Source organism: Petromyzon marinus, chromosome 74 (genome assembly GCF_048934315.1).
Source record: "Petromyzon marinus isolate PM22_M1 ecotype Great Lakes invasive population chromosome 74, UKy_Petmar_22M1.pri1.0, whole genome shotgun sequence".
NCBI lineage: Eukaryota > Metazoa > Chordata > Hyperoartia > Petromyzontiformes > Petromyzontidae > Petromyzon > Petromyzon marinus.
This window is the reverse complement of record NC_133740.1, coordinates 11,438,474-11,451,846: the sequence shown is the minus strand read 5'-3', so window position 1 is coordinate 11,451,846 and position 13,373 is coordinate 11,438,474. Positions and strand designations below refer to the sequence as shown.

The 13,373-nt window shown below is 51.5% G+C and overlaps 1 protein-coding gene across 2 annotated transcripts in view; it reads left to right on the top strand.

The window, feature by feature from the left end:
- Positions 1-13,016, top strand: part of LOC116957398 (syntaxin-6-like) — a 36,180-nt gene extending 23,164 nt beyond the window's left edge. For both annotated transcript variants that reach the window (XM_076056132.1, XM_032979517.2), the window contains 4 exons: positions 280-411; positions 6,331-6,437; positions 7,657-7,751; positions 9,937-13,016. In XM_076056132.1, coding sequence (XP_075912247.1) covers positions 280-411; positions 6,331-6,437; positions 7,657-7,751; positions 9,937-10,013 — 411 coding nt within the window. In that variant the 3' untranslated portion in view covers positions 10,014-13,016. The remainder of the gene's footprint in view (positions 1-279; positions 412-6,330; positions 6,438-7,656; positions 7,752-9,936) is intronic.
- Positions 13,017-13,373: the final 357 nt, after the last annotated feature.

Here is a 13,373-nt window from a genome sequence, read left to right as displayed (position 1 = left end):
ACGTGGGAGGACTATTCTCCATCTGTTCCATCTCACTCCCTTCTACCCGTGCGTGGACTAAACTCCATCTGTTCCATCTCAGTCCCTTCTACCCGTGGGTAAGCTGTTGTCATTGCGGCTTCTTCTTCTTCTTTCGTACGGCTGCTGACGTAGCTGCAGGGCAACAAAGACAATTTCACATTCAGGTGGTCAAGCCAGGCAACAGTGTCAAGAGCGGTGGGGTGTTTCTGTCGTTGTGACTGTTGTTGTCGTCGGCGTTGCTGTGTGCGCGTTTGCCAGTCGCTGCTGGGAGGTGGATCGCTGGGCGTAGGAGGAAGCCGTGGAGGCCCCGGAGGGAGGTACGGGCGGCTGGAGCAGGAGATGGATCTGGAGAACTCGCGGTACATCGCCGACACCCACGCCCAGCAGCAGGTGGGGAGGTCCTCGCGTGTGTCCCAGCTGCCCTGGCGGGGAGAGAGAGAGAGGGAGAGAGAGAGGGATCAATGGACCGGGATATAAGGGTCTCGTTCGCTAGGGTGGGCGAGTGAGTGGGTGGGTGAATGAGTGAGTGAGGTGATGGGCGAATGGGTGGTTGGGTGAGTGAATGAGTGAGTAGGTGAGTGAGATTGTGGGTCAGTGAGTGAATGAGTCAGTAGGTGAGTGTGGGAGTGAATTCACGAGTTGATTGGGTTAGTGAGATGGTGGGTGAGTGGGTGAATGAATGGTTGGGTGGGTGGGTGAGTGAATGAGTGAGTAGGTGAGTGTGGGAGTGATTGTATGAGTGGGTGGGTTGGTGAGATGGTGGGTGAGTGAATGAGTGGGTGGGTTGGTGAGATGGTGGGTGAGTGAATGAGTGGGTGGGTGAGGGAATGAGTGAGTGAGTAGGTGATTGTGGGAGTGATTGCATGAGTGGGTTGGTGAGATGGTGGGTGAGTGAATGAGTGGGTGGGTTGATGAGATGGTGGGTGAGTGGGTGAATGAATGGCTGGGTGGGTGAGTGAATGAGTGAGTAGGTGAGTGTGGGAGTGATTGTATGAGTGGGTGGTTTGGTGAAATGGTGGGCGAGTGAGTTCAATTTAATTTTACTTAAGCAGGTGAGAGCTATATTCTTAGTTTTTTTCCGGTAAAGTCACGTTGAAGAGAAACAACAAAATAACAAAATATATATAAAACAATAAAAAAATTCTCACGACGTTTCGACCATAACTCAAACGGTCATCATCAGGTGTGTCGGTTTGCATAAATTTATTTTGAAAACGGCATATTTATTTATATATATATATATTAAAAATAACGTTTGCGTCACGCGCAACGATTGGCAGTTTGCCCAGGACTAGTCCATCTATTTTTTTTTTTGAAAAGAGGAGGGGGGAGACGAAATTTGTTTTTATGTATGCTGTCTGAAAGCCACTGTAAGTGTGAACAATCAATCAAGAACTGAAATGATTTATCAAATCTTTCCAATGATTGCTAAGATAGAATCCATCTTCTCGGTTGAAATTGTCTCTGTGCTTGTATATGTGGATAGCCTCATGAACGAATCTCTCATGGAAGCCAGATGGCTTACAAAGAACCTCCGTCTTGGAAAAGTCAATGGCATGTGAGCCTACTGAATTAGAACAATGATCTGCTACGGCCGAGGTGTTGGTCCTACCGTGTTTAAGGTCTGCTTTATGTTCACGAATGCGGTCCGAGATATGGCGTTTGGTTTCTCCAATGTAACTACTACCACAGAGGCAACTTAGTTTGTAGACACCAGGGTATTGTATGTCCGGAATCACATCTTTTACAGACGGAACCAGATCACGGATTTTATGTAATGTGTTGAAACGGACCTGGATCTTGTGTTTATTCAAGATTTTGGAGATCTTTTTTGTGATCCCAGCAATGTAGGGTAAAGTGATGGTTTTGAAAGGCTCCTCAAGAGGGTTCTTCTTCATGGTTTGAGTGATAGCTTTGCGGATTGTATAGTCGGAGTAACCATTAGCCCTAAGAGCTTGGTGTACGTGCTTGAGTTCACTGCTTATGTGTTCCTGGTCGGATATGCATTGGGCTCTATGATACAGAGTCTTGATGAGAGAATTCTTCTGTGAGGGATGGTGGTGGGAATCCGGTTTCAGATAAGCATCCGTATGGGTAGCTTTCCTGTAGACAGTGGCTCATTGAACCATCAGGTCTCTTTTTAATTAGGACATCCAAAAAAGGTATCTTGCCATCTATTTCGACTTCCATGGTAAATCTGATGGCTGGGTGTATGGAATTTATGTGGTCGAAGAATTGGTCTAGAGCAGGCCGGCCATGTGGCCAGATGACAAAAGTGTCATCCACGTACCTCTTCCATAAGGTTGGGCGCAGAGTGGCAGTCTGGATGGCGTCAGTCTCAAATTTCTCCATGAAAATGTTAGCTATAACTGGAGCAAGGGGGGAGCCCATTGGGGTGCCCTCAGTTTGTTTGTAGAAAGTTCCATTCCTCCTCTTTTAAAAAAAAAAATAGATGGACTAGTCCTGGGCAAACTGCCAATCGTTGCGCGTGACGCAAACGTTATTTTTTTATGTATATAAATAAATAAATATGCCGTTTTCAAAATAAATTTATGCAAACCGACACACCTGATGATGACCGTTTGAGTTATGGTCGAAACGTCGTGAGAATTTTTTTATTGTTTTATATATATTTTGTTATTTTGTTGTTTCTCTTCAACGTGACTTTACCGGAAAAAACTAAGAATATGAATTACTGCAGTCACGAAAGCTTTAAATCAAAATTTAATCGCCTCTACGGGGAGGGTTTTCACATAACTTTAAGATCGTTCAACAAACTCCGGGATAAGAAAGCTCAGCTGATCGAGTCTCTCACCTTCCTGAAGAGATGCCGCGACTCTGGGGTAATACCAATCGCATTTACACTCACCTCTGCTACTGTAACTTCTTCTAATGCGAAACGAATTCTTTTCAAAACTAGCTTAGCTCTTATCTCAGAAAAAATCAGACTTATACGCACAGAACTAGATCAGTTAGACAAGACACTCTACAAATCACACTTATCATTGACGGCAATAATGTCCACATCGGATTGGGAACATGTAGACAATATGACTGCCTCTTCAGCTGCTACTATGTCGACCAAATGTAAGGAAAACCTGATTTCCAAATTTAACCTCCTCTTCAACAAAAGACCGGACCCATACACCAAAAAGTTAGACGTTAATAAAGTCGTAATTAATCGCAGTAACAGTTCTATTTCCGATGGTCTGAAATCCGTTTTAGCTAAAGGTCTAAACTTTGCAGTCACACCTAAACACATACCAGTTAATGATATAATTGCCCAAGTAGACGTTGCTCTCAGGGGCCTGGGTCACATCGCTGCAGACGTAGCAAGATCTGAAATCGCTGCAACCCTCAAAAACGCTAAGATGCCAGCTAGCAACCTCAGCAAAGATGAGCGTTTTGAATTATATAAATTAAAAAAGAGGAATGATATTGTAGTTCTCTCAGCTGACAAAGGCAATGCTACTGTTATCATGGATAAAATAGAATACAACAACAAAATTAAAGAATTACTCGACGATGGTAGTTATACAAAAATAAAAAGAGATCCCACCAACAGCCTCGTCACACAAACCAACAAAATAATTTCTGATTCAACCGCATTAATTGATCAATCTAAACAGTTTTCGTTGAAACCTTCTGCTGCCAGGCCACCAAGATTATACGGCTTACCAAAAATACATAAAGTTGATACACCTCTTCGTCCCATAGTCTCTACTATCAGCTCCCCCACCTACAAACTAGCTCGTTTTTTGTCTGAAATCCTGCGTCCTTTCACTGGAAAAACCACCTCTGCGGTACAAAATTCTACTCACCTGGTATCAACAATCAAGGGTATTTCCCTGTCCCCAGACGACCTGCTTGTCAGTTTTGATGTAGTTTCCTTATTCACCAAGGTTCCTGTACCTGACACCATTGCAATCATTGAAGACTTGGTTCATCAAGGACTAAACACTGAGGTACCCCCCCTGGTGAGACACTGTTTAACCAATACATACTTCACTTGGAATGGAACTTTCTACAAACAAACTGAGGGCACCCCAATGGGCTCCCCCCTTTCTCCAGTTATAGCTAACATTTTCATGGAGAAATTTGAGACTGACGCCATCCAGACTGCCACTCTGCGCCCAACCTTATGGAAGAGGTACGTGGATGACACTTTTGTCATCTGGCCACATGGCCGGCCTGCTCTAGACCAATTCTTCGACCACATCAATTCCATACACCCAGCCATCAGATTTACCATGGAAGTCGAAATAGATGGTAAGATACCTTTTTTGGATGTCCTAATTAAAAAGAGACCTGATGGTTCAATGAGCCACTCTGTCTACAGGAAAGCTACCCATACGGATGCTTATCTGAAACCGGATTCCCACCACCATCCATCACAGAAGAATTCTCTCATCAAGACTCTGTATCATAGAGCCCAATGCATATCCGACCAGGAACACATAAGCAGTGAACTCAAGCACGTACACCAAGCTCTTAGGGCTAATGGTTACTCCGACTATACAATCCGCAAAGCTATCACTCAAACCATGAAGAAGAACCCTCTTGAGGAGCCTTTCAAAACCATCACTTTACCCTACATTGCTGGGATCACAAAAAAGATCTCCAAAATCTTGAATAAACACAAGATCCAGGTCCGTTTCAACACATTACATAAAATCCGTGATCTGGTTCCGTCTGTAAAAGATGTGATTCCGGACATACAATACCCTGGTGTCTACAAACTAAGTTGCCTCTGTGGTAGTAGTTACATTGGAGAAACCAAACGCCATATCTCGGACCGCATTCGTGAACATAAAGCAGACCTTAAACACGGTAGGACCAACACCTCGGCCGTAGCAGATCATTGTTCTAATTCAGTAGGCTCACATGCCATTGACTTTTCCAAGACGGAGGTTCTTTGTAAGCCATCTGGCTTCCATGAGAGATTCGTTCATGAGGCTATCCACATATACAAGCACAGAGACAATTTCAACCGAGAAGATGGATTCTATCTTAGCAATCATTGGAAAGATTTGATAAATCATTTCAGTTCTTGATTGATTGTTCACACTTACAGTGGCTTTCAGACAGCATACATAAAAACAAATTTCGTCTCCCCCCTCCTCTTTTCAAAAAAAAAAAATAGATGGACTAGTCCTGGGCAAACTGCCAATCGTTGCGCGTGACGCAAACGTTATATGTTTTTATATATAAATAAATAAATATGCCGTTTTCGAAATAAATTTATGCAAACCGACACACCTGATGATGACCGTTTGAGTTATGGTCGAAACGTCGTGAGAATTTTTTATTGTTTTATATATATTTTGTTATTTTGTTGTTTCTCTTCAACGTGACTTTACCGGAAAAAACTAAGAATATGAATTACTGCAGTCACGAAAGCTTTAAATCAAAATTCAGGTGAGAGCTCTCAAGAGACCAGGATAGGATTTTAATTTGCAAGGGTGGGTGGGTGGGTGAGGGAGTGGCTGGCTGAGTAGCCGGCTGAGTGGCTGGCTGAGTGGCTGGCTGAGTGGGTGGGTGAGTGAGTGGCTGGCTGAGTGGCTGGCTGAGTGGCTGGCTGAGTGAGTGGCTGAGTGGCTGGCTGAGTGGGCGGGTGAGTGAGTGAGTGGCTGGCTGAGTGGCTGGCTGAGTGGCTGGCTGAGTGGCTGGCTGAGTGGCTGAGTGAGTGGCTGACTGAGTGGCTGACTGAGTGGCTGGCTGAGTGGCTGGCTGAGTGAGTGAGTGGCTGAGTGGCTGGCTGAGTGGGCGGGTGAGTGGGTGAGTGGCTGGCTGAGTGGCTGGCTGAGTGGCTGGCTGAGTGGGTGAGTGAGTGAGTGGCTGGCTGAGTGGCTGGCTGAGTGGCTGAGTGGGTGAGTGAGTGAGTGAGTGGCTGCGTGGATGAGTGAGTGAGTGGCTGACTGAGTGACTGGCTGAGTGGGTGAGTGAGTGATTGAGGCGGTGCGTAGTGGAGCGGTTGGCGTGCTTGTGGGGAGTGGACGTGCAGCGGTTAGCGCTACGCTGCGCTACAAACCCGGCCACCCAAGTTGGATTTCCCGCTCACGACCACCACTAACACCAGTGACGATTATCTGAACTGGTCATGGGCCTCCCCTAGGTCGACTCAGCCTCAAATGAGTACCTGCTGCGGGGTGTAAACATCGCCACCAGGGAGACAAAGGCGGCCAGGCGTGGTGCTGGCTACCCAGCCCATACGTCTGCCATGCCGGCCTTCATAGGTGCTGCTGGTCGCTGACGACACTTGCCCCAACGGTCCGATGAAGTCTACTTGGGGGATCTTTGTCTTTGCAGTTGATTGTGCAGTCTCAGGACGAGCAGCTGGAGTTGGTGTCGGGCAGTCTGGGGGTGCTCAAGCACATGTCGGAGCGCATCGGCACGGAGCTGGACGACCAGGACCGGTGAGTCCCACGGAGAGACAACACCATGTCGGCTGTGCCAGGCCATGTGCACTTTGAGGCCACGTGAAGTGTCGAACGCCCGCTGTTGTGAGCGTCGCTCCTCTGCCCTCCGTGGTTGTTGGAGGGCGACTGCCTCCAACTGCCCAGTAGCAGCGTCCTTCACGAGCCTCCTCCACAGAGGCCGATCTTGACACCACTGGTACCGGTCATTGGCAATTCTACTGAACTCCATATCCCCTTGTACCACATCACTCCATTTCTACTCTAGCCCGTGCTGTGCCCGTTTAGCCCCCCCCCCCTATCCAGCCGAACAAAAGCTGTTTGGGCATGCGGTGGCTGGGCATGCGGTGGCTGGGCATGCGGTGGCTGGGCATGCGGTGTCTGGGCATGCGGTGGCTGGGCATGCGGACTACATGGCCCATCCAACGCAGCCTTGCCAGCCGGAGGAGCTCACCGATGGGACTTTGTCCAGGTCTCTCACACAATCCAGCCTGGTTAAACCCAGGATAGATCGTAGGCAGGTCAGGCTAAATGTTTCTAACCAGCGAAGATTTTCCATTAGGGGGGATCCACGTTTCGCAAGCGTAGAGAAGGGAGGGAATGACCGTGGCTGAGAAGACCCGAAGCTTTGTGTGGAGCGACAAACCAGGTAGCTTCAGCACAACATTACGCAGTCGATGGAAATATGCCGCTCGACTGATTCGGAGTGAGACCTCTGCTGTCAAACTGGAGCCGGTCATAAGCACACTGCCCAGGTATGGAAAACTCTCAACTCTCTCCACAACTGCCCCATCACCAATGGGGAGCTGAGGGGTGGTGTGTTTGGTGCCACAAAATACCCAGGCAGGTGCTTAGTTTTGGTGGGGCTGATGGTAAGGCCCCACCTCTTAGTGGCAAGCGCCAGGTTCAGCTGTAGCACCTCCAACTCCTCCTCTGAGCGAGCAGAGATGCAGTCGGGCGTGGTACCGGCCACCCACCCCTTCGTGTGCCGTGCCGGCTTTCATAGGTGCTGCTCGTTAGCAGCAGTTGCCCCAACATAATTTTAAATGCTACCTGGGGGACCTTTATTTGTGTGTGTACGCCGCAAGGGAGACAAAGGCGGCCGGGCGGGAGTGGTTGCTGGCCACCCACCACCTCGCGTGCCGTCCCGCCGGGCCTTCATAGGTGCAGCTTCCCACTAATGGCACTTGAGGCTACCTGGAGGCCCTTTGTGTTGCAGGATGCTGGGTGACTTCTCCCAGGAGCTCGAGGTGACGCACTCACGCATGGACGGGGTGCTCAAGAAGCTCGCTAAGGTGTCGCGCATGACGAGCGGTGAGTGGAGTGATGAGTGAGTGGGAGTGGTGAGTGAGTGGAGTGGTGAGTGAGTGGAGTGCTGAGTGAGTGGAGTGATGAGTGAGTGGAGTGATGAGTGAGTGGAGTGGTGAGTGAGTGGAGTGGTGAGTGAGTGGAGTGATGAGTGAGTGGAGTGATGAGTGAGTGGAGTGGTGAGTGAGTGGAGTGATGAGTGAGTGGAGTGTTGAGTGAGTGGAGTGGTGAGTGAGTGAAGTGTTAAGTGAGTGGAGTGATGAGTGAGTGGAGTGGTGAGTGGAGTGTTAAGTGAGTGGAGTGGTGAGTGAGTGGAGTGGTGAGTGAGTGGAGTGATGAGTGAGTGGAGTGGTGAGTGAGTGGAGTGGTGAGTGAGTGGAGTGGTGAGTGAGTGGAGTGTTAAGCGAGTGGAGTGGTGAGTGAGTGGAGTGGTGAGCGAGTGGAGTGATGAGCGAGTGGAGTGATGAGTGAGTGGAGTGTTGAGTGGAGTGGTGAGTGAGTGGAGTGATGAGTGAGTGGAGTGTTGAATGAGTGGAGTGATGAGTGAGTGGAGTGCTGAGTGAGTGGAGTGATGAGTGAGTGGAGTGATGAGTGAGTGGAGTGGTGAGTGAGTGGAGTGATGAGTGAGTGGAGTGGTGAGTGAGTGGAGTGGTGAGTGAGTGGAGTGGTGAGTGAGTGGAGTGGTGAGTTAGTGGAGTGTTGAGTGAGTGGAGTGGTGAGTGAGTGGAGTGGTGAGTGAGTGGAGTGGTGAGTGAGTGGAGTGATGAGCGAGTGGAGTGATGAGTGAGTGGAGTGTTGAGTGGAGTGGTGAGTGAGTGGAGTGATGAGTGAGTGGAGTGTTGAATGAGTGGAGTGATGAGTGAGTGGAGTGCTGAGTGAGTGGAGTGATGAGTGAGTGGAGTGATGAGTGAGTGGAGTGGTGAGTGAGTGGAGTGATGAGTGAGTGGAGTGGTGAGTGAGTGGAGTGGTGAGTGAGTGGAGTGGTGAGTGAGTGGAGTGGTGAGTTAGTGGAGTGTTGAGTGAGTGGAGTGGTGAGTGAGTGGAGTGGTGAGTGAGTGGAGTGGTGAGTGAGTGGAGTGTTAAGTGAGTGGAGTGGTGAGTGAGTGGAGTGGTGAGTGAGTGGAGTGATGAGTGAGTGGAGTGGTGAGTGAGTGGAGTGGTGAGTGAGTGGAGTGTTGAGTGAGTGGAGTGTTGAGCGTGTGGAGTGGTGAGCGTGCGGAGTGGTGAGCGAGTGGAGTAGTGAGCGAGTGGAGTGATGAGTGAGTGGAGTGATGAGTGGAGTGGTGAGTGAGTGGAGTGGTGAGTGAGTGGAGTGGTGAGTGAGTGGAGTGGTGAGTGAGTGGAGTGATGAGTGAGTGGAGTGGTGAGTGAGTGGAGTGTTGAGTGAGTGGAGTGGTGAGTGAGTGGAGTGGTGAGTGAGTGGAGTGATGAGTGAGTGGAGTGGTGAGTGAGTGGAGTGGTGAGTGAGTGGAGTGGTGAGTGAGTGGAGTGGTGAGTGAGTGGAGTGTTGAGTGAGTGGAGTGTTGAGCGTGTGTAGTGGTGAGCGAGTGGAGTGGTGAGCGAGTGGAGTGGTGAGCGAGTGAAGTGTTGAGCGAGTGGAGTGTTGAGCGAGTGGAGTGGTGAGCGTTTGGAGTGGTGAGCGTTTGGAGTGGTGAGCGTGTGGAGTGGTGAGCGTGTGGAGTGGTGAGCGTGCGTAGTGGTGAGTATGATGATAGTGATGGCGGTGACGATGACAGTGATGATGATGATGATGATAGTGCGTGTTTGTGTGTGTGTGCGCGTGTGTCTGTGTGTGTGTGCCCGCATGTGTGTGCGTGTGTGTGTGCATGTGCGTGTGTTTGCCCACGTGTGTGTTCATGTGCATGTGTGTGTGCCCGCGTGTGTGTGTGCCCGCGTGTGTGTGTGCCCGCGTGTGTGTGCGCGTGTGTGCGCGCGTGTGTGTGTGTGCCCGCGTGTGTGTGCGTGTGTGTACGCCCGCGTGTGTACGCCCGCGTGTGTGTGCCTGTGGGTGTGTGCATGTGCGTGTGTGTGCATGTGTGTGTGTGTGCCCGTGTGTGTGTGCATGTGCGTGTGCATGTGTGTGTGTGTGCCCGCGTGTGTGTGCATGTGTGTGCATGTGCGTGTGTGCATGTGTGTGCATGTGCGTGTGTGCATGTGTGTGCATGTGCGTGTGTGCGTGTGTGTCCGCCAGACCGCCGCCAGTGGATCGCCATCCTGGTGCTGCTCGGCCTGATGTTGCTGGTGCTCATCTTGTTCTTCACCGTGTGAGACGGCCATCCTGCACCACAGTTGTGGGGGTGCGGGGGAGGAAGGGGGGGGGGGGCGCCAACACTGGGGGGCTACGGTCATCCCCCAGAATCGTTTCCGGCGCTACCCCCAGGGATCTGTGCCAGGCCAGGTGCACACGTGAAGTGTCGAAGGCTATCGCTGCTGCTGCTGCTGGCAGGAGGTCACGGGACAGAGACCCCAGGTGGTGCCGCGGGTCGACTGACTTGAAACGACTGGCAGATGCACACCAGCTGTGGCCCCCTACTGTGCCCACCGCGACCCTGAGCTACGCACGCACAGACACACGCGCCGAGCCTCCACCCCAGAGCTACGACACCCTCGCACCCCCCACGCCTGCACCCTGACCCCCCCTAACCAAGTTGCTCGCACCACCAGCACAGTCGTCACTCGGCCTCGGCTCAGCTCGGATGCGGCGGTGGAAAAAGAATGGGGGCTGCGGGCGCAACGGTTTGTCGACGGGAGTTTCTCGCCGCGGTCCCCCACGCGCTCTCCCCTCAACGGAGAAGGAGGAGGAGGAGCGGCGACAGGACACGAAATCTCTCGCTCTGCTTGAAGCCCTCTCGTCGTGGGCAGCAGCAGGAGCAGCGGCGGCGGCGGCGAGTTCCTCAGCGTTGACGGCTGTTGCCAGCGCGCGCGATGATACAAACGGATGTCGCTTCATACCCCCATCCCTCTACCCCCTCCCCTCTACCCCCTCACCGCTCCCCCCGCCCCCACCGCGTGAGAGGACGAGAAAAAATTAGGAACAGCAGCCCGCTGCTTTTTTGATGTGCGGTTGTGCAATCGTTGGCGGCGCAGTTGCCGGCAACGATTGCCGGCAATCTCGTACCGTGGCCCCGGTCTGCTTAGCGCAAGTGGTTCTCAACCAGGCGGGTGCGTGTGGTAGCCCTCTGGTACGTGGGCATGGTCCCAGCGGGTACGCGAGGTGATTTATAAACGTGTGGAATTTTATCGTGAGTGACTCATTGGTGAATAATCACGTTGTATGAATTTGCCGATATTAAATCACTGCGGTAAAGATTGCAATCCATACGGTAACCTCGAACGTTGTAAAAGACCTTTCTAAACGCATTGATGATCGTAAACACTGCGGTTTCTAAGAGTAACTAGCGAGCGTGAACAAATGATGCGTGCAGAGCGTCCGTTTAATTTTTATTTTCAATTCACTTGCGGTTACTCGCAGCCAGTTCGGATTTACCTTACAAAATGGACAATTTGGGGAAAAAAATGTTGACGTTCATGATTCGTACCGTTTATGTCCTCAGAACCACGTTGGGTCAGGCAAGGCAGTTGAAACAAAATTCAACAAAGAGGTGGGAGGTTCCAGTAGCCAAACGCAAAGTTGAGAACCACTGCCTGAGTGACTGGCACCGTTATTTATTTTCCCCATCCACTACTGGCCCGCCAAGCCAGCCTGGCACGGGTTGTTTCTTTTTTTTTCCACTGCACGCACGCGGAGCCGTGCCGTGGCCGTCGCACACGTCACACACGTCACACACGCACACGTCGCACACGTCACACACGCTCACGTCACACACGTCACACACGCGCACGTCACACACGTCACACACGCGCACGTCACACACGTCACACACGCGCACGTCACACACGTCACACACGCGCACGTCACACACGCGCACGTCACACACGTCACACACGTCATACACGCGCACGTCACACACGTCACACGCGCGCACGTCACACGCGCGCACGTCACACACGCGCGCGAAGGCAAAGATCCCCCAGCGTGTAGCCCTGCACAGGCTGTTGGGACCAGTGCTGTTAAACGAGCAGCACCCATTGAGGCCGGCACAGGCGCGCGAGGCTCCTGGTTGGGCAGCCACCACCAGCAAGCGTGCCCCGGGGTCCGCCTTTGTCTTCCCGCTGTTGATGTTTACACGCACGCCGAAACTGGGTACTTGCTTTAAGGCCGAGTCGACGCCGTTGGTGGCGCGTGAGCGGGAATCGAATGCGAGTCGCAGCGTCGCTTAGGGTCGCGGTAGGCACAGTAGGAGGCGGTGGGGGGGTGGTTGGGGGGCAATAGCTGGTGCGTGATAAGCCGCTTCGTTGGGCTATCACTTGTGGTGGCCTGGTGGCTTCTGGAAAAGAGCCACACATCAGCGAAGTAGGGCCTTGAGCTGATGAAATACTAAAATTGTGATCTGCCAGTCGTCTCAAGTCAGTCGACCTGTGGCACCTGTTGTCTGTCCCGTGACCTCCTGCAAGCAGCGAGAGCCTTCGACACTTCGCGTGACCTGGGACAGGCACCGCGGTGACGCCGCCGCCGCCGCCTGTTGGTGTTGTTGAGGGTCGCGGTGCAGCCACAGTCACGACTCGCTACCCCTGCACGCGCTTGTTGCAGTTCATTGCAACAAACAGCGCCTCTAGTGGACCGTGCGCGCCACAGTGGCGAGATGTTAACTGCCTCTCCAGGAATACAGCAGCTGGCCTGCTGCTGTATATTTGGAGTTTGCGCACATCTCTCCCCGTGGTCACGTGGATTTTTCTGCGGGTCCTCCGATTCCCGCCCCCCCACGCATTTAGAATAGACGTTTAGAGAAATTGGCTGTTCTACATTTCCACGCGATGATGATGATGACAAGCCACCACTTCGTTGAGCTATCATTTGTGGTGGTCGGGTCGCTCCCGAAAGAGAGCCTCATAGCTCAGTGGGGCCTTACCCGGTAAACAAATTTTTAAAAAAATGTTTAAAAGTTTTTCCGAGGTCGCAAAAAAGCGATCGGCGGGTGAATCTGTGCAGGGTGGAACCCTGGAATATCGCGAGTTGCCACCACGCGGTGGATGTGGAACGTGGTGGCGATTAGAATCCATGCCTACACCGTGGTGGGCCGGTAAAGGCTACACGGGGGACCTTTGTCTGTGTGTACATGCCGCCGCCGCTGCTGCTGCTGTTCGCTGATTGATCGCTTGTCAACTTCGGATATTTCCATTAAATACGACGCGGCGGTGTTGCGTTTTGTAGCCCGAGTTGAAGGGTTTATTTCTTTAACGTATATGTACACGGTGTATATACACACAGGGTGTGGCCCATAGGGTAACTGTTATACAGGGTGGCCCAAAAGTCAGGACACACACAGGGCTATTGTTATACAGAGTGGCCCAAAAGTCAGAACACACAGGGCTATTGTCATACAGTAGCCCAAAAGTCAGGACACACACAGGGCTATTGTTATACAGGGTGGCCCAAAAGTCAGGACACACAGGGCTATTGTTATACAGGGTGGCCCAAGAGTCAGGACACACACAGGGCTATTGTTATACAGTGGCCCAAAAGTCAGGACACCCACAGGGCTATTGTAATACAGTGGCCCAAAAGTC